The sequence below is a fragment of the Cebus imitator genome, unplaced genomic scaffold, assembly GCF_001604975.1.
Source record: "Cebus imitator isolate Cc_AM_T3 unplaced genomic scaffold, Cebus_imitator-1.0 Scaffold13, whole genome shotgun sequence".
Classification (NCBI taxonomy): domain Eukaryota; kingdom Metazoa; phylum Chordata; class Mammalia; order Primates; family Cebidae; genus Cebus; species Cebus imitator.
The window spans coordinates 5,445,325-5,464,335 of NW_016107328.1; the positions used below are offsets into that span (position 1 = coordinate 5,445,325).

General features: G+C 39.0%; 1 protein-coding gene across 3 annotated transcripts in view; it reads left to right on the forward strand.

The window, feature by feature from the left end:
* The window catches only part of ADCY8 (adenylate cyclase 8), a 268,034-nt gene that overhangs the window by 125,460 nt on the left and 123,563 nt on the right, over window positions 1–19,011 (forward strand). For all 3 annotated transcript variants that reach the window (XM_017500373.2, XM_017500379.2, XM_017500387.2), the window contains exons 6-7: window positions 12,638–12,796; window positions 18,519–18,789. In XM_017500373.2, the coding sequence (XP_017355862.1) occupies window positions 12,638–12,796; window positions 18,519–18,789 (430 nt within the window). The remainder of the gene's footprint in view (window positions 1–12,637; window positions 12,797–18,518; window positions 18,790–19,011) is intronic.

The window sequence follows — 19,011 nt, forward strand, 5'->3', positions numbered from 1 at the left end:
GAGGTTGTATAATTACCTCTGCCTAGATCACACAGCTAGTCAGGGGAAGCACAAGGGCACCAATTCTGGAATCATCTGACTCCAAAGCCATCCACCTTACTCATCATTGTAGCTCACCTCGCAACTCCAGATTGTGCAATTGCTTCTGACGCCTGAAATTTGCCGTCAACACCCAAAGGATCAACATATAGTTTAGGAGATCCTACATACATCCTAATACTTTAGCAGAATTGATATTGAAAGAGAAAAATGTCAGTCACTAGACATCTGAGAATAACAAGATAATAAGCCCTAATCAAAAGAGCCTCATAGTAAATGCAATCTACCAAAAATACTTAATTTTAGAAACATGATATTAGCTAGATGAATGACAAAAAAGAGATTGAATGTAATTTTATTTCCAATGAAGCACTTAATATCATCTCATGCATGTCTGTTCATAAAATCAGATTAATTTTAAAAGGCTTATATAATAGTTTATATTACGTAGATTGAAAAGTGGCTCCAGGTGGCTTCTCTTCACATACTCTGTGTCTATTTTGGGGAGTCCTGATCATTGAGAAGATGCCAGAGCTGACACTGGGCTCTGTCATATGCAATATGTTTATTAATGATCTACAAAAGTTGTTCTTGATTAGTCTTAATGAAAATTGCAGAGCTTGGTCTTTTCAGTGCAATTGCTAAAAAGTCATGGGAATGACGGCAGAATGCCAAATAGTAACTGGCTTGTCCCCAGCAGTTAATTAGAGCAAAGGTCCTAATCCTTGTGGCAGGGTCACCCTGCCAAGCAATATGGCAGGACAAGACATAAAAAAACAGAAATTATATTGTTTTTACTGGAAGCAAGAATGCCTACCTGCCTCCCAGCCTTCCTTCCTTTTTATTTCTCTCTTACATTTTTTTTCTTTGTTCTGTCTGTTCCTTCTTTCCCTTCCTTGCTTCTTCTCCCTCCCTCTTTCCCTTTCTCTCTTTCCCTTTCTTCATTTCCCCCAAACATCCCTTGTCTTACTCTGCTCCAAAATGCCATAGATTCAGAATTCATAAGCCCGCTTCAGTTAAAGTGATGTTCAGTACATGGACAGAAATTTTTAATTTTTGCGGAATTACTTGTAATGATGAAAACTGAACATATCTAGAAATAACTGTTGACAAATTAATATTGATAGAATGTTCACCATGTGCCAGGCACTATACTAAGTAATCTACCTGAATTGCTTCACAAATACCAATACTCTGTGAAGATCAATTTCCCAATGAAACTAAAGCTCTGACAGAATAAAAAAGTCTTCTGACCAATGACACACACCTTGTGAGAGCAAAGACTCTGAGTCATGTTCAGCTTTATTAGTCCATTTTCTGTTGTTTACTAACAGAATATTTGAAATAGACTATGTATAAAGAAAAGGAATTTATTTCTTATAGTTCTAGAGGCTAAGAAGTCCAAGGCCGAGGGACCACATCTGGTGAGAAACTTCTTGCTGGTGGAGACTTGCTGTGAAATCCCAAGCATCTTATGATGATGAGCTAATGTGCTAGCTTGAGTTTCTTCCTTTCCTTATTAAGCCACCAGTTCCCCTGCCATGATAACCCACTAATCCATTAACCCATGAATCCATTAATCTGTGAATGGAATCATTCACTTATGAGGGCAGATCCCTTATGATTCAATCACCTCTTAAAAGCCCCTTTTAGTATTGCCACTTGGAGATTTTCTAATACATGAAATGTGTGTGACAAATTCAAAGCACAGCACCATCTGATGCCATAAATGTTCAAAGGTATGGAAATGATTATATAAATTCTAGCATATTTAAAGAATAGAAAAATGGGTAACCATTAAACATCATGGTTTACGTTAATATTCAGTGACATAAAAAATGCTTATACATTTAACGCATACATGGTAGAATACACACATACACAAATGTATACATATTTAAGCCAACTTCGGCTTTTAAAATTTTTTATTATTTATTTATTTATTTTTGTCTATCCCTGTTGGAATGAGAACTTCTACTTTTTAATAAATCTGTTTTTATAAAAAGAAAGTATGTAAAGCTCTGTGAGGAAATTGAGCAGTTTTAATTTCTTTATTCTTAGTTTTTTTTTTAATATTTAGGAATAATCATGTATAACTCATGTAACTAGAAAAGAAAATATTATATCAAAAAAGAAAAGAAACTTTGACAGGTAGGGATAACAGGAAGGTGTTTGTATCAGGGTTCTCTGGAGAAACAGAACCAGCAGGGTGTGTATTACTTATAAATATTTGTTTTAAGATATTGGTTCACAAAATTATGGAGGTTGGTAAGTCTAAAATCTGCAGGGTAGGCCAGCAGGCTGGAGAGCCAGGGAAGAGCTGATGTTATAGCTCAAGTCCAAAAGCACTCTGGAGTCAGAATTTTATCTTCCTTGAAGAATAGCAGTAATTTTTCTCTTAAGGTCTTCAACTGACTCTGTAAGGCCCGTCTCCACATTGTGGAGGGTTATCTGATTTACTCAAAGTCTACTAATTTAAATGTTCATCTCACCTAAAAAATAACTTCACAGCCCTTGTGAATGAATGATTCCATTCACAGATTAATGGATTCATGGGTTAATGGGTTAGTAGGTTATCATGGCAGTGGAACTGGTGGCTTAAACCCAACCCTGGTATTTAACCAAATATTTGGATACAAAGGCCTAACCAAATTGACACATAAAATTAACCATCACAGTGTTCCTCCCTCCATTAGGCAACAACATCTGCAAAAGCACAGAGTTAGAATATACGGAGATGAGTTAGGGTGACTGTCAAAATGTATTAATGGCAAAAACTGCAATTACTTTTGCACCAATATAATAATGATAACAACACTTCCACCTCATCGGATAGGTGGCAGAGCCTTTGGAGGTTTGCGAGCAAAGGAGTCTAGTGTGACCAAAGCTGTCTTTCCGTTTGAAACACCAGGAGCCCCACCTGTAATAGAGCCGTACTTCATTAGCATCCTTGGATCAGCGTGTCTTTGGGCTCTAAATGGAAGGCTCTTCACAGTGTCCCTGGCATGCTGTTTGTCCATTGCTCTCTCTCCGCATGTGACACAGCTCTCACTCTAACCCAGTGACACTTCTGATAAGAGGCCACATGATATAATGGGAAATGCTTAGAAATTAGAACTCGGGAGAACTTGGTTCACATTCTACTTCCAATAATCTTTTTTTTGTTTGTTTTAAGAGACGGAGTCTGGCTCTGTCACCCAGGCTAGAGTGTAGTGGTGCAATCATAGCTCACTGCAGCCTGGAGCTCCCGGCTTCAGGGGGTCTTCCCACCTCAGCCTCCAAAGTAATTGGGATTATAGGTGAATGCCATTGCACCAGGCCCTACTTCCAAGAATCTTAAACATGCTGAATCTCAGTTTCCTCCTGAGGCAATGGGAATAATAATGTGGAAGACCAGACCAGAAGGACTAATCCAGGTTTGAATACTGGAGGATAGTTGAAGTGACCAGCTCACTGCCACAACAGAAACAAGCAAGGCACAAAGCACACAGGAGTAAGGGCACGGGAAGCGGGTGGGGCTGTGGTGTCCCCCCTCTGTTCCATACAAAGGGAAGTGAATTGCAGTAGTGTCAGCTGCCCACACAGGAGGAGAAAATTACCCAGTCATGAGCCTCAAAAAGTGATATGCTAAGGTCAGCCCCTGCCTGTTTGCAAAAGCCAATTGTTAGATTTGTAGGAATTTTACAAGCCAGTTGACCTCAAGTTGGAAGCTTGAAATCAGCCATGACAGGAATAGTGACACCACAGAAATTGACAGACATTACAAATCAAGATCTTTTGTTTTTCTCAGAGAGACAGTTGTTAAACATTTACGAGCCCATCCCTCAAGCTCTGTACTCAGTCTTCTGCAGGCTGGGAGAGAGGCCACACTGGCACTCAGAGATCAACCCCTTTACACGAAATTCCTGTTGACACAGAACCATGTTCTTGTTCTCACGGTATCTATGTGCCTACAGGTGGCCTGACCATAGCCCATCACAACATATATCATGTGTGTGGGGTGAGTGTGTGTGCATATACATGTGTGTGTGCATGTGAGTTAAATAATGCACAGGGAAATCTTTGGCCAGGACTCCCACATGAGCCTGTGACTGTTAAGTGACTGAGCTATGTTGGAAAACAGCAAAAGGACTAGATGAAGGTTCGGGTTAAATGACTCTCCCAGTTTGGACATGAAATACTGACCAGTCCCACAGCTCTGTTTAAACAGAGGCTTCTCTCATGGAACATCTAATGGGATACACACTTTGTTTTGTTTTGTTTTTGAGATGGAGCCTCGCTCTGTCACCCAGGAATGCAGTGGCACAATCTCGGCTCACCACAACCTCCATCTCCCAGGTTCAAGGGATTCTCCTGCCTCAGCTACTACTGAGAAGCTGGGACTACAGACATATGCCACCATGCCCGGCTAATTTTTGTGTTTTTAGTAGAGACGGGCTTCACCATGTTGGCCATACTGGCCTCAAACTTCTGAACTCAGGCGATCTGCTCTCTTCAGCCTCCCAAAGTGCTGAGATTACAGGCATAAGCCACCACACCCAAATGGGATAAATACTTTCTGTAGAACTGGATTAGAAGTTGTCCAACGAAAGAGTTTGATTCTGGTTCTTTAGAAAAGTGATCTGCAAACTCTTTGCTCCATACCCTCTAAAATAATGTTGAGAGCTATACCCCTCACACAGTTCTAACTTGACATCTAAAATTTTATTCAACGTTATGTTTGTTTTTGCTGACAAGAAACAAAACACATTAAATGATTTGTAAGTTAATTAAAATGGGAATGATCTTTTAAAATATATTTCGTAATATAGTTTTTTAAAATATGTTTTACTCCCTTATTTAATAAATCACACTGCTATGGACTGAATTTTATCCCCCCCAAATTCCTGTGTTGAAGCCCTAACCACAAATATAACAGTATCTGGAGATGGGGCTTCTGGGAGCTAATTAGGCTTAAGTGAGGCTTAATGCCCTTATTAAAAGAGATCCCAGAGAGCTTGCTGGCCCTCTCTCTCCACCTGGTGGGGCACAACAGGAAGGCAGCCATCTGTAAGCCGGGAAGAGGGCCCTCACCTGAACCTGATCCTACTAGCACCCTGATCTCAGACTTCCCAGCCTTCAGAATTGTGAGAAATAAATTCCTCTTGTTTATGCCATTGAGTCTATAAATTTTGTTATGAAAGCCTGAGCTAATTAGGACACACAAAATCAGAGAATCCTAAGAATGTTTATCCCTGAGTGTTACCCTATGTATCTTGAAAATTGTAATAACTCCACAAAACATGCCAGTTGTATTTAAAAGAAACTATGTCCCCAACTCAGGATGTTGGGTTTTGAATGCTGGCAGTGAAGCCTGGCATCAGGCCAGCCTAGAGGGCCCGATGAGGCCTGCCAGGGAATGCTGAGTGCTGCCAGGCAGGTAGGACAGAGGGCATGCTGGGAAAGGAAATGCACTGCACAATACGGAGTATCTTGAAGGAAGGAGAGGACATTAACAGGAATAAAAGCACCACCAATGGTTTCACCCCCAACACACACACACACACACACACACACACACACACACACCCCACCTGCCTGTGCCTCCCTCACACCTGAGTTAGGGCCATTTCAGAGATAAAGTGTCCTAAAAAAAAAAAAAAAAACCCAGAACTCACAACTTCCCTAAGCTGGATCAACAAGAAAATGCTGACTTGGCAGGCAGCTGCCCCAACTTGGTCTCTATGATTCTTCTAAGATTCAGGGGCACCAAGGCAGGCAGAGTCAGCAACACTTTCATCTTCAAAAGCACCATTGCTCTCACCCTGCTTCTGAATGTGAGTGCAGTTAGGTCTTCCCCATTACCTTTCTGCTGGAAGGGAATGCAAGCAGCAGTGAAGTATCCAAACAGCATTCAAGTTGGAGTCTGGCATTACTTAACACCTGTGTGACCTTGGGTGAGTGACTTAACCTCTCTGGACTCCAGGTTTCTTGGTTGTAAAATGGGAATAAACCACATTGATGTAAGCTCCTCCATGAATGCAGAAATTGGTTTGTCTATCTGGGTCACTGCTTATGTCTTTAGAGTTCTTCAACAGACACTTGTTGAAAGAATAAATGGGTGAGCTGCATACATAGCCTATGGTGGAAATGAGGATGAAATGAGGTTGCTAAGGTAAAATGCCTGGCGCAGGAGAGGTAATAAGCATATCTTCATCCTCTCAGAGCCTCAGTTGGCTCATCTGTAAAATCAAAATTTTTAATACTGTTAGGCATCTACCTTTCGGAGTCACTGTGGCTATCAAAATGAGAAAATGAATTGGGAAGCACTTTGTGGAATCACAGCTTTCATGTCAGGGTAAGCATGGTGACTTTCGTACTTTTTAAGAAGCGGAGGGACCCATATGTCTTATAAGGTAGATTGCTCCTGAAGTCCAGCAGAGGCAATAGGTTGAAGGCAAAGTTGGGCTCCATGGCCACCACACTGGCAGTCCCTACTCTGCAACGACTCCTGAATTACCCTCAGCAAACTCAGATCTGTAAGTGATGCTTTGGAGATCAATCTGTAAAGACTGTGTCCATATATTAGGCTGAGTCAGCTCAGACCCCAGTAGTCCACATACTTCTTTTACTACTTCCCTTCAAAGAAGCCATGCAGGGAAGGAGAAATGGACCAATGGGTTTAGGTTCATACACCCACGGTGAAATTCTAACTGTTCCATCAAAACTGTGTGACTTAAAGCAATATACCTCTTGTGCCTCAGTTTTCTCATTTGTAAAATGGTTCTGGTAGTAGTCCTCAGGGTTATTATGAAGATGATTCCATATATGCACAAAACGTCCTGGACAGTGAACATAGTTGACCTCCATAACTAACTCCTTTGCCTCTCCTTTGTTCTGGAATGTTCAAGGGCACCATTTTTTCCAGGTGACTGGGGCCCAATCAATCCTGCCTACAAATTGTAACCATTGTTCACCCTGTTTAGACCAGTTTATGCCTGAGAACTACCCCACTGATGTATTACATGGGTTGGTTGAAGCTATGTCTATGAGAATAGAATGGATATAGCACACTTTTAGCAGAAAAGGGTAGGTAGAGTGATCAATTCATAATTTTTATTGGTCTGATTCAACCTGTGCAATTGAAAAATGGTATTATATCCAAAATTAGTATCAGCTGCTGTTTTTGAGTGTTTACAGGCTAAGTGTTTTACATACATCATTTTATGAACCATCCTAACAACTCTACAGAGGACCAATTCTCTTCCCCACTGTACCTGGGAAGGCTGAGACACTGAAACTAAAGCAGCTAGCCTGAAATCCACAGGCAGTAAGCGGAGAAGCATGATGTCAGATCCAGGCCTGCTTTAGTGCAGATTCTATGCCTGTGTGGTGCTGCTGGGGAAATACGTGTAATTTGCTCCAGCCCCTATGGCATTGGAATTCCTGTCTAATGTATAGGTCAATGACTGCTATTGGAGTATGCTTCCTGTCATTCCTCTAGCAACTTCTACAGATTAATTGGCTTAAAAGAACCCTTTGAAGCATTTAAATTGAAAGAAAAAAATCTAAGGTTCTTCATTTTCTAGCCATATAATTATAACATGCTTCCTTAGTAGTTCAGTTATAAGAAATAATGTTGTCAATCTTTAGTTTGTTAATTGTCGCATGATTTGTCCCCAGCTATACAGAGATGAGCAAAAATAATGATAATTATGTGTATTTTTTATTTAGAAGAAATTTTGAATGGAATCCCACTGTGAAGATCAGAGTGGATTTGCTCTATTTGAAAGAGAAGGTATAGAGGGTCATCCCTTCCCCAACTAGCAGGTCCTAAGGCAACTCAGTGGTTTCTCTGGAACTTTTAGATCCATCTTGGGACAGCCACAGGCCTGTGAAACCAGAAAACCATTGAGTTTTTTCCATTAACTTGATAAATAATTTTCAGCACTGACTATGTCTGTGTGCTAAGCGTTGTGTTAAATGGGAATGAAAGGTGGCATCCCTGCTGTCCTGAACCTGGGTGTCTAGAGAAGAAAGAGAAGATGCAGATGTGATCTATAGTCCTTTTCTCTTAATTTGTGGCTGATTCGGCACAGCAAAACATCCCTAGGGCACTTCTCTGAAAGAACTGAACAAGACTTGTCACTCAGAGTAGAATTGCCTCCATGTAAACTTCAAGAATGCTCTAAGGTCCTCACCTCAAGAACTGATCTTGAAATGCATTGTGTGTGTTTGTGGTTCTTTGCAACCACAGGGTAGCCTTACTAATGAGGATCAATGTCTGTAAATTATTAATTACTTTTACATAGTTTCATTCTTATCTTTTATTTAAGTCAAATCACAGACATGAAATGAAAGAGAAAGAAAAGCCACACAGTAAAAAATGTTAAGTCTTCCTGTTATGCTTCTTGTTTTGTAGAGGAAAACAAAAATAATCTAAATGTCTTTTCATTAGGATGCTCCAGTACGTTCTCTGTATAATGTTAATTGTCTAATGTTTAATAATCTCTCACCATTAGCTGGCAAAGCACTTTAACATCCATTATTATATCCTTTGGGGCTCTCAATAGTTCTGTGAGTGAAGCAATCAGGTAGTGCCTTATTTTACAACCATTGAAACTCAGTGTTAGATTAAACTATGTGCCCAGGATCACCTGTTGCAAATAATACGGGTTTTAAAAACACAACAGTGCCCATTTAGTCCTGGAATTCTACTTACCAGCACTGGGCCATAGAGAAATTCTACTTACCAGCTCTGAGCCATACTTTTGCCGGCTACAATTCCTTCATAAATAGTAGACAAGCAACCAGTGCTTATTATAGGCCAGGCACTATCATAAACTCCGTATAAGTTTATTCACTTAACCCTGACAATGTTATTAATGTTTTATAGATGCAGAGATCAAAGCATCTATAGGGAATTGAAATAACTACTCTGAGGTCATGTTGCCAGTGTGTGATGGAACAAGATGAGAACTCGGCTGTGGCACTTAAACTCTGTGATATTAATCCTCACTCTACAGTCATGACAATGTTATAAGGAAAACATACATTGGGACTCATGAGGGTGCCAGTCAGAATAGTAACAAACATCCCTAAAATCTCAGTAACTTAAAACAGTAAACATTTATTTTTCATTCACACTTTATGTCCATCACGGGAAGGGGGTGATAGGAGGATATCACTACATTTCATTCTTATTCAAGGACCCTGGTTCAGAAGGCTTCATCAGGAGCTCCTTGACTCATGATGGTGGATACAGGAGAGAAGGATTTTTTAAAGAGTATGGTTGATCATGGTCTTAAAGCTTATGTCCAAAAGTGACACATATTACTTCTGTTCATATTTCATTGGTCAAAAACAACATCAATATGCAGACAAACATTGCATGCTTGCACTTATTTGCAGAATCTAAAAATCAAAACAATCGAACTCATGGACCTAGTAGAAGGATGGCTACTAGAGGCTGGGAAGGGTAGTGGGGAGTTAGGAGGCAGGTGAGGATGGTTAATGGGTACAAAAAATAAATAAAACCTATTATTTGATAGCACAAAAGAGTGACTATAGTCAATAATAACTTAATTGTACATTTTTAGATAACTAAAAGAGTATAATTGGATTGTTTGTAACTCAAAGGACAAATGCTTGAGGGAATGGATACCCCATTCTCCATGATGTGATTATTTCACATTGCATGCCTGTATCAAAACATCTCATGTGCCCCATAAATATATACACCTACTATGTAGTCACAAAAATTAAAAAAGTATGCAGAGAGGACAATCCTATTATACACTTGAATAACACAGTAGTGGGCATGGCTGTGCATAGCATAAATGATCCCTCTTAATGACCTGCCACACAGAAGCTCATTGGGAAAGTGCATCAGAAGCTGATGTGCTCCTCTCAAGGACTGGATGCCATTTCTTCTCTTGCCTTGTCAATTTTTTTTAAATGGCTCCTACAGCTTTCATTGTCAGTAGATATAAAGTACCATATACTTTTTAACTCAAGAGTTAAAGTCAAAACAAAGACCCAGAAACCAGGAACTTCACCAAGATCAAGAAAAAGCTCATCCTTTAGTTACAAGAATTTCTCCTAATGTTCACAGATTACCCGTCTAATGTCTAATTTATTTTAATATTGCCAAATTCTCAATCCAATTCAACTTTATTGTGTAAATAGCTTTGCATTACCTTACAACTTAAGAACAGAGACTGCAAAGATTCAATTGAATACATGGAATTATTCATTCATTCATTCTTTCTTTCTTTAAAAAAAGGACACTGCATATCTTAAGTCCTACTGTATGAAAGGCAGGATGCTCCAGGCGGTGAGAAATATAAGGCCAACTCAGGCAGGAAAAATGCCTTCAAGGGCCTTATATTCTTTATCAAAAATCTTCAATCTATAGGAACATTAATAGAAAGTATTGGACACTCATGCATCTACCTACTCAGTAATCACCTACTGAGTGTTAACCAAGTGCCAGATACAGTAAATCTTAAGAGGGGGATATAAAGATTAGTCGTTCAAAGTCCCCAGTCTCAATTAGCTTAGAGGAGATAGATTATTATAATACAGCACCCTAATTATTGCTCACCCAAGATGCAATGAGAACACAGGGAAAGGTACATAAGTCAGACTTAGAAATCAGGGCAGCTTACTGGCCAGAGTTATACCAAGCTTCACTCTGAAAGATGGAGTAGAAGCTCTTCCATTGAATGAGATAATGGACATTCCAGACCAAGGGAGCACCATGGTCCCAGAGAAGAAAGAAGGAGCACAGGGTTTAGACAATGACTTGTTGTTTGGATGGCTGGAGTCTAATGTGTGCATGAAAAATGAGAGGAATAATTAAGGTACAGGACAGATCATGAGGAATGTTGTGTGCCAGATTAGGAATTTTCCATTTTATCTTATAGACCAGTGGTATCTAAATATTTTTAACCCCTATATTTACCAAAAAAATTATATGAAGATATGCATGTATAATAAAGTTATAATCTATTCTATTATATTCATGTACTTAAAAACATATACCATAAAATATACATAATATAGGGATTTTAAAGAATAATGAGAAAATAAAAATACTTTAAAATATTTTAATATAATTACAGTAGAAGACTTTTCTGCTTTCACCATTTATTAGAGAGTGGGTTTAAACATAATTTAAAAAAATGTTTAATAGTTTGTGATATAGTAATGTAAAGGTCAGGTTCCAAATTCAATTTATTTCTATGCTTGGCTTTAGTGGCCATCACAGCTAAACATATAACTTACAAGTGTTTTCAAACCTCATAAATGGGTTTAAGCCCTGTAAATGGGTTCAGCCCTCACCAGAAATCTTCATTTAGAAGATATTTAAGCATTAGTAAATGTGAAGCTCTAAGAATTTTGATAGATGATATAACATACCTTTGGTTTTACAACAAAATTCTTATAAAGATGGAAACATTTTCAAACTTTCATTCTCAAAATGCTTTCTTCAAAGCATCACTTTCTATAAAGCTCAGTTACTTTCTTGGTCATTCTTAAGTCATCGTCTTGAGTTGGAAGAAACAAATGAAACAAGTTTGTGGGTTTTTTCGAATATATGCTAGAAGGAATATTAACAGCAACTCAACATCACAAAAAAATCAGCAAATTTGGAACGCCTTTTTTTCTTAAAGAAAAATGAATGGCCTACTTTTAAATCTGACAACTCTTTTAAGCATTTTGAAGTGACATAATCATTGCATTTTGTGGGCAATGAAAATTTTTCTAGTATTTCTATTACAAAGTATTATATTCTACCATTTTATTTTCTACGTAAATGACATCATTTAATCATAAACTAAAATTGTTCAAAATACTCTGAAAGAATATACTTGACTATAGAAGATCATCCAATGGTAGAAATTCTTCTTTTTTCTCAAGATTCCTCCTCCATATTTATAGTCAGAGGATGACCAGACATGTATCCTGTAAGTTTCCAACATCAATCTATATATCAAATGTTGGTAAAGCTTTTCAACATAAACAACAAAAGCTGTGAATGGAAGTTCTAACATTTTCTTCCTGCATCTCAATGGATAACCCAGCTCAGCCCTGGGACATAAACACTCTATTTCAGAGACCACAGCTCCGAAGGGTAGGTCAGAAAAGAGTGATGGGGTAATGAGGTCACATTTGTGTTTAGAAGGAGTAACTGGAAACCATGACAGTATGAGCTGGAAGGAGGTGAGGCCAAGGCAGGGATCCCAGACGAAGGCATGATGGTTATTTGAATTAAGTCACAGAAGGGATAGAGAGAAGGAAACAATGAACATTTTGGTTGCAAATGGAATGTGTAATGAAGTATGAAATCAATAATCTATCACAAGTTAATGTACTGTTGGGTAGAAAAAGATGCTGGTACCATCCCTGAGACAGAGGTTACACAGCAGGTTTTGGATGAAGGTTTCAAAGAGCCCTTAAAAGTACAGATAAAAGGCTAAGGGTGTTCAGAGAATCCTTCCAGTTATTAAAGAGCCCAAGAAGCCTTCATGGAAGAGGTGACATTGAAAGGGCAGAGCCAAGGATGCCCACTGTGGTTTAATGCGTGTGTCTCTCCATTTATCTATGTCAACAGGTATGTGCGGTCAAGGACAAAACACGATGTTGACATGAGGATTGGAATCCACTCAGGCTCGGTGCTGTGTGGTGTTTTGGGACTAAGGAAGTGGCAATTTGATGTCTGGTCTTGGGATGTGGACATTGCAAACAAACTCGAATCTGGAGGAATCCCTGGGTAAGCCAAAGCAAAGCCCTTTTCATGCTTAACCCTTGTCATTTGCTCATTTTGCGACAGTGGGTTTCCTGTGTGCAGAAATTCAAGGTTAAATCTTGGAAGCAATTATTTGGGAGGAGACCAAATATTGAAACATCATACAACTATTAGCTTCCAAAATCTGGTAAAATGCATCAGAGGCAACAAGGATGTAGAATAACACTGAGGTGTTCAGGTCTCTGCCCTGCATAGTGTTGGTTATTAGACTTGGCTGCACATTGGAATCTCCAAAGGAACATTTTTAAAATGCTATTTTCCAGACCCCATGCCAGTTTATTTAAAGAAGAATCTGTACAGAATCTATTTTAAGTTCTTAAATTAATTCTAATGGGCAGCCAGGATTAAGATCCACTGACTTTTCATACATGACCTGGGACTCAATGAGGAAATTTAGGCTCTTCCTTAAAAATTCAACTTTTCAAATTTGGCTGTCAAGATTGGGTAACACAGGATCCGCAAAGGTGCTAGTGGTCTGCAAAGTCCACTGCAACTAAGGTGAGTCTTGAAAAGTTGTATCAAGATTCTGTTTACACAGATTGGACCTAATAAGATCTCAAATATATTTGAGCCAGTATGATAATCTGCAGCATCTCTTTCTTTCTTTCTTAAGGATGATGGATGGATGGATGGATGGACGGACGGATGGACAGACGGACGGATGGACAGACGGACAGACAGACAGACAGACAGACAGATAGACAGATAGATAGAATAATAGACAGATAGAGATACTGCACTTACATATATTCCTCGCCCTACTCCTAGACCTGCCCTTGGAGTCATAGATTTCTCTGGTATGTGCCACCATTCCTTGCAAATTATATTTAATATCAAGTAGTATGTTATCATGGGGGAAAAAGACAATAAGAGGTGGAATCAGGGTAACTAGGATTCCCATTCTGCTCCATGTTAAACTCTTTTATCTTCAGCAAGTTACGCAAAGCATGCACAGCACCTGGCATGTGATTTTAGCATGAACTTGGCTTGCATCACTCTATCTTTGTGATCTCAGGCCAGTGCTTAATTTCCAAGTCTAACTTTCTTCACCGCAGAAAGAGAAATAGTAATACTTATGATTTGCTGCCTTGTGAACTTATTTTTGTCCTCCATGAGAGTTTGTTTTCTCATCTGCTAAATAGGCATAATCCACCTCACAGATCTCCTCTGAAGATTAGCTCCGGCAATGGGTATGAAGCACTTTGTACACTGTGCAGGGACAGCCCCAGGTCAGTTACTATTCTTATGGGGATCCTTCATTCTCTGTGCTGTGTCACGGCTGTTTGCCAGACAGGTTTAGAACTGAGGAAGGCCTGATGTGTTACTGCTGGGTTTCTTAAATCTTTCCATTCTTTAGAATTTTCCCACAAGTAACTACCTGCTGAATTTAGACACACCAGATAGCCAATTCATCTGTGTTTCCAGGCCTGTCTCTTAAAAGCATCACCAAATGGAGAATTGCCCATATACTCAATAGATTCCTTTTGCAAACCTTAGAATATACTTTGGAGGTTTGTAAGATACTGCTTTGATATCTGGAAGCCAGTTTAGCTATTGTTCTCAATAGCATTAAGAAACAGAAGAGTGACCAAGTTTAAATCAGCACATCACCATGGAATACTATGAAGCCATAAAAAGGAATGAAATCATGTCCTTTGCAGCAACATGGGTGCAGTTGCAAGAAATTATCTTAAGTGAAATAATGCAGAAACAGAAAACCAAATACCACATGTTCTCACTTATGAGTGGGAGCTAAACATTGAGTACATATGGATATAAAGACAAGAATAGACACTGGGGCTTGCTAGAGGGAGAAAGCAGAGAATGGGTCAAGGGACGAGAAACTACGTATTGGGTACTATGTTCACTACCTGTGTGAGGGTTCCGTCTTGCCCCAAACCTCAGCATCATGAAATATACTTTGTAACAAACCTGCACATATACTGCCTGATTCTAAAATGAAAGTTGAAAAGAAATGAGTAAAATACTTTTTAAAAAGAAAAAGTGACTGAGTTTAAATCATCTTTCACACTCTTATTTTTAATATCATGAGTCATGAGTCTGAACCGTGGGTTTACTACTTACGAGTTGTGAAGGTTGGAAGATTGTGGCAAGTACTTTATGCCCTTCCCAGTTTCTTCACTGTAATTTTGAACTGAAAACACCAGCCTTAAAAATGTAGTTTCAAATGTGACTATGCACTTAGTCTAGATGAAGAACTCAGTGTAGTCTTCTACATAGTATCCAGCTCTGCTCAGCCAAGGGATGTTGTCAACGTGCAAAATGCAGGAATGTCAAAACAGGTCTCCAAATCCACCATGGTTTGATCTTGTTTTGACTTATATTTTTCCGCTTTTTTATTGTCTTCTTCTTTAACTCCCCTGAGCCTTGGGTTTCTAGAACAATTGTTCTCAAACTTCAGCACTGGAATCACCTGAGGGCTTATTAAACCATAGATTCCTGGGCCCCACCCGCAGAGTTTCTGGTCCAATGTGTCTGGCATAGAACTCAAATGATGCCTTTCTAACAATTTCCTGGTAGAAACTGCTGGCCTTAGTACCACACCATGAAGATCACCATTTCTGAGCTTGTGTTAAATGAGATAATGCATATAAAGTTCTTTGTCCTGTACTTGGTAAATATTAACTGTGGTTGTTGTAGTAGTGGTTACCATATAATACAGTTGCAGGGTGGTAGAGAGACCCTGAAAGTAAAAGTTCTTGTCTCAATCCAGCACTACCACTAACCACTAATATGATTTGTGGCCAAATACATACTTGTGACTTCTAGGCCAGTTTCAGCATCTCCAAAGTGAGACAAAGAAATGTCTGTCACCTAAGGTTGTTGGAAGAATGGATATTACATGAGATAATCCATGGAGCATAAGTACTACCTTTGGCTACTAGATAACATTTATACAAAGCAAGAGTTACACAATTGTTAGATCTTATTTACTATCATGACTGCTTTTATTATATCCTAGCATTAAAAATTATCAGAAAATGTCACGTTTACTTGACACTCAGTACATGAGAATATTGCCTGAAAACTGACACATCTCCTTAGAAAGAAATGAAATCTACAGAACTTCATCTGCAAATGACTTACCCCAAAGTTCAAGTTAGTAGCAAGGATGGAAAGAAACATCTAAAACCCAGTTTCTATCAAAACATTTAAGTGTATATTGATTAGCACTGCAGCAGAAGAATCAGTGAAGACGAGAATTTCTTTCACTAGCAAAAACATAACACTGATTTAATACATGGAAATATTAGTCCCCCTGCATACTGACAGCAGAATAATCAATGTAGAATAATAATAAATGTAGAATCCAGAGAAAATGCTAAATGGGGTTGATATTTAACTTAATTATCTTAAAAGAAAATCAACCATTGTACTTTATAAAACCCTCCTACCAGGTTCATTTTGCCTAGAAAAAAAGGTAAGCTTCCAGTCTTAACTCTGAGCTTGATCTGAGAAAGCAGATGGGGACTTCCCTTTCATGGAAGGTCAAACGATCTGTTACTCTCCCAGGGAAATATTATTGAGTTCATGTATATGAACAAAATACATCTTGGGAATATTTTGTACTTATTCAGGACATTTCTCGAGAGAGCGCAAACATCTTTCACATACTGATTTTTAACATATTGCACTTGAAATCAATCAAAATATTTATTTGGAAGATGTGAAGAACATGCCTTAAATTATCAGAAATGATTTGTTTGTAGTTTGTTTTTTCACATGTTATTTACAATGAACTATTCTTTCTATGAGGAGGGATTTAGCAGAATGGGTTAGAAGAATGAGAGGGAGTAGCAGAGCTAATACTAAAAGTAAACTGCATATTCTTTAATTAATGAAGGTATTTATTTTTTCTAAGACAGGGTCTCACTTTGTCATCCAGGCTAGAGTGTAGTGGCATGATCTCGGGCTCACTGTAGCCTCAACCTCCTGGGCTTAAGCAATCCCCCCACCTCAGCCTCCCAAATAGTTGAGACTACAGGTGCACACCACCAAGCCCAGCTAACTTTTGTACGTTTTTTGTAGAGACAGGATTTGTCATGTTGCCCAGGCTGTTCTCAAACTCCAGAGGTCCAGTGATCTACCTGTCTCAGCTTCCTCAGTGTGAGCCACTACAATGAGTTTTAAAAAGCTACTCTAATTTTTTTTAAATGTCTCTGTTTACTTGGATATATTGTTCTTAGCATTACAAAAGCCAAGCAAAATATTAAGCATTCTTTCATTCAAAGGAATACTAAGGTAAGTTTAGGGAAATGACTTCTGAGCTGAATTGGACAGTAGGAAATTGTTAGCAAGCATCAAATAGCACATTGAATTTGGAGAATTGCCAATTACTTGAATAGCTGGAGAGAGCATAAAGGAGCTATATTAGAAGAGTGTCAGAAAATGAGCTTTGAAGTGACAGAGCCAGGGAATGAAAGCTTAGAGGCCTTATTCAGAAGGCCTGACAATTGTCTTCCATAAGCCGTGAGGAGGCATAGAATACTCAACAGTAATATAATTACAATGGCATTTTTTAGAATACTTTTAACAACTTTCGTATTTGCTGTTATACTGTATATACTGTACCATGCACTGTTTTGACTACCTTCCACAAATCAACTTGTAGAATAATCTAATGATCATAAGAGATAGGTGCTATTATTTTTCCCATATTATGGGGAAGAAGATAGACTGATAGAAAGGCTAAGTAATTTGCCCAAGATCTCTCAGCTAGCAAGTGGCAGAGCTAGGGTTTGAATCCAGGAGACCTAGCAATAAAGTCCATGTTCATAACCACCTTACCTTGCTAGTCTACCCAGACCACATTATAACACAATAAGTAGTCTGATTGAATTAGACAGTTATGAGGACAGAGAGATTCTTCCTCAGAAGAATTTACCATGTGAAATTTCCATGAATCAAGTGTGATCCTTAGGGCCCTGATATCATATGCTATTTTGCTAAAAAAGAAGCCTGAGTCATGAGCTACAGTGGCTGACAATTGTGCAGCCATGAGTCACTTCACTTGTGAGTGAGCCCAGCCAGCTGCCAGCCTGTGCATGTCCACAGCTTTGTTCTTTGTTCCTATAATACACACGTTACAGGGAAAATTATACCCCACAGTGGATTTCCCAAAGGACACTCACTGTAACCCTATGGACTTATCAGAACTGCCCTTGAGAAGCATATAGACAAGTTGGAGAAACAATATACAAATACATGAAAATTGAAATGATAGAAAAGTTTCCAAGACAACGAAAGAACTGTTTTTGCATGGTGATCTGGACAATAATTGCCACTGGGGTTCAGAAATATTTGCAGCACTTGTTTTTCTAATCAACACCATTGGAAAAAAAACACTGACTTGTAAAGTTTGCTGAGATCAGGCTGACAATCATAAGAAAAGCCAAAAGATGTGCTAGATGTAGCACAGAAGGACTGTATTTGATCAGAGGTAGCAGTGTGTCTTGGGTTGATGTCAGTGATACTGTACTCATGGATTTATGCTTCTATTTTCTTATATTCTTTCTACTTTTTAGGAAGACAAGTATTGTCCTTGAGGACATGTCTTAATAGTACCCATGTGCAGCCCTGATGTTTGCTTTGTACTGGACAAAAAATAAATAGACTTTGTAGGCAACATCAGGAGTGTGTAATGACCTATACCTTCTACACACAGGAGGATTCACATTTCCAAAGCCACACTGGACTGTCTCAACGGTGACTATAACGTGGAAGAGGGTCATGGTAAAGAGAGGAATGAATTCCTGAGGAAGCATAATATAGAGACTTATTTAATTAAGCAGCCTGAGGACAGTCTGCTGTCGTTGCCTGAAGATATTGTCAAGGAGTCAGTGAGCTCCTCAGACCGGAGAAACAGTGGGGCCACGTTCACTGAAGGATCCTGGAGCCCTGAACTGCCCTTCGATAACATCGTGGGGAAACAGAATGTAAGTCCTCTCTTCCTCCTTCTGCTTGGCTATGAATGCATGCTTCTGTGCATCTCCAATCCAGACGCCTCAGAGAAAACTGATTCATCTTTAACCTTTTCTCCAGTGAGCACTGTAATTGCAAATGATCAAACTATCTCTGCATCTCCTCAGGACAGAATTAACCTCTGTTTGCAATTCCAGGAAATGCCAGAAATGCCAGAGGTTCCTAACACCCTCTCC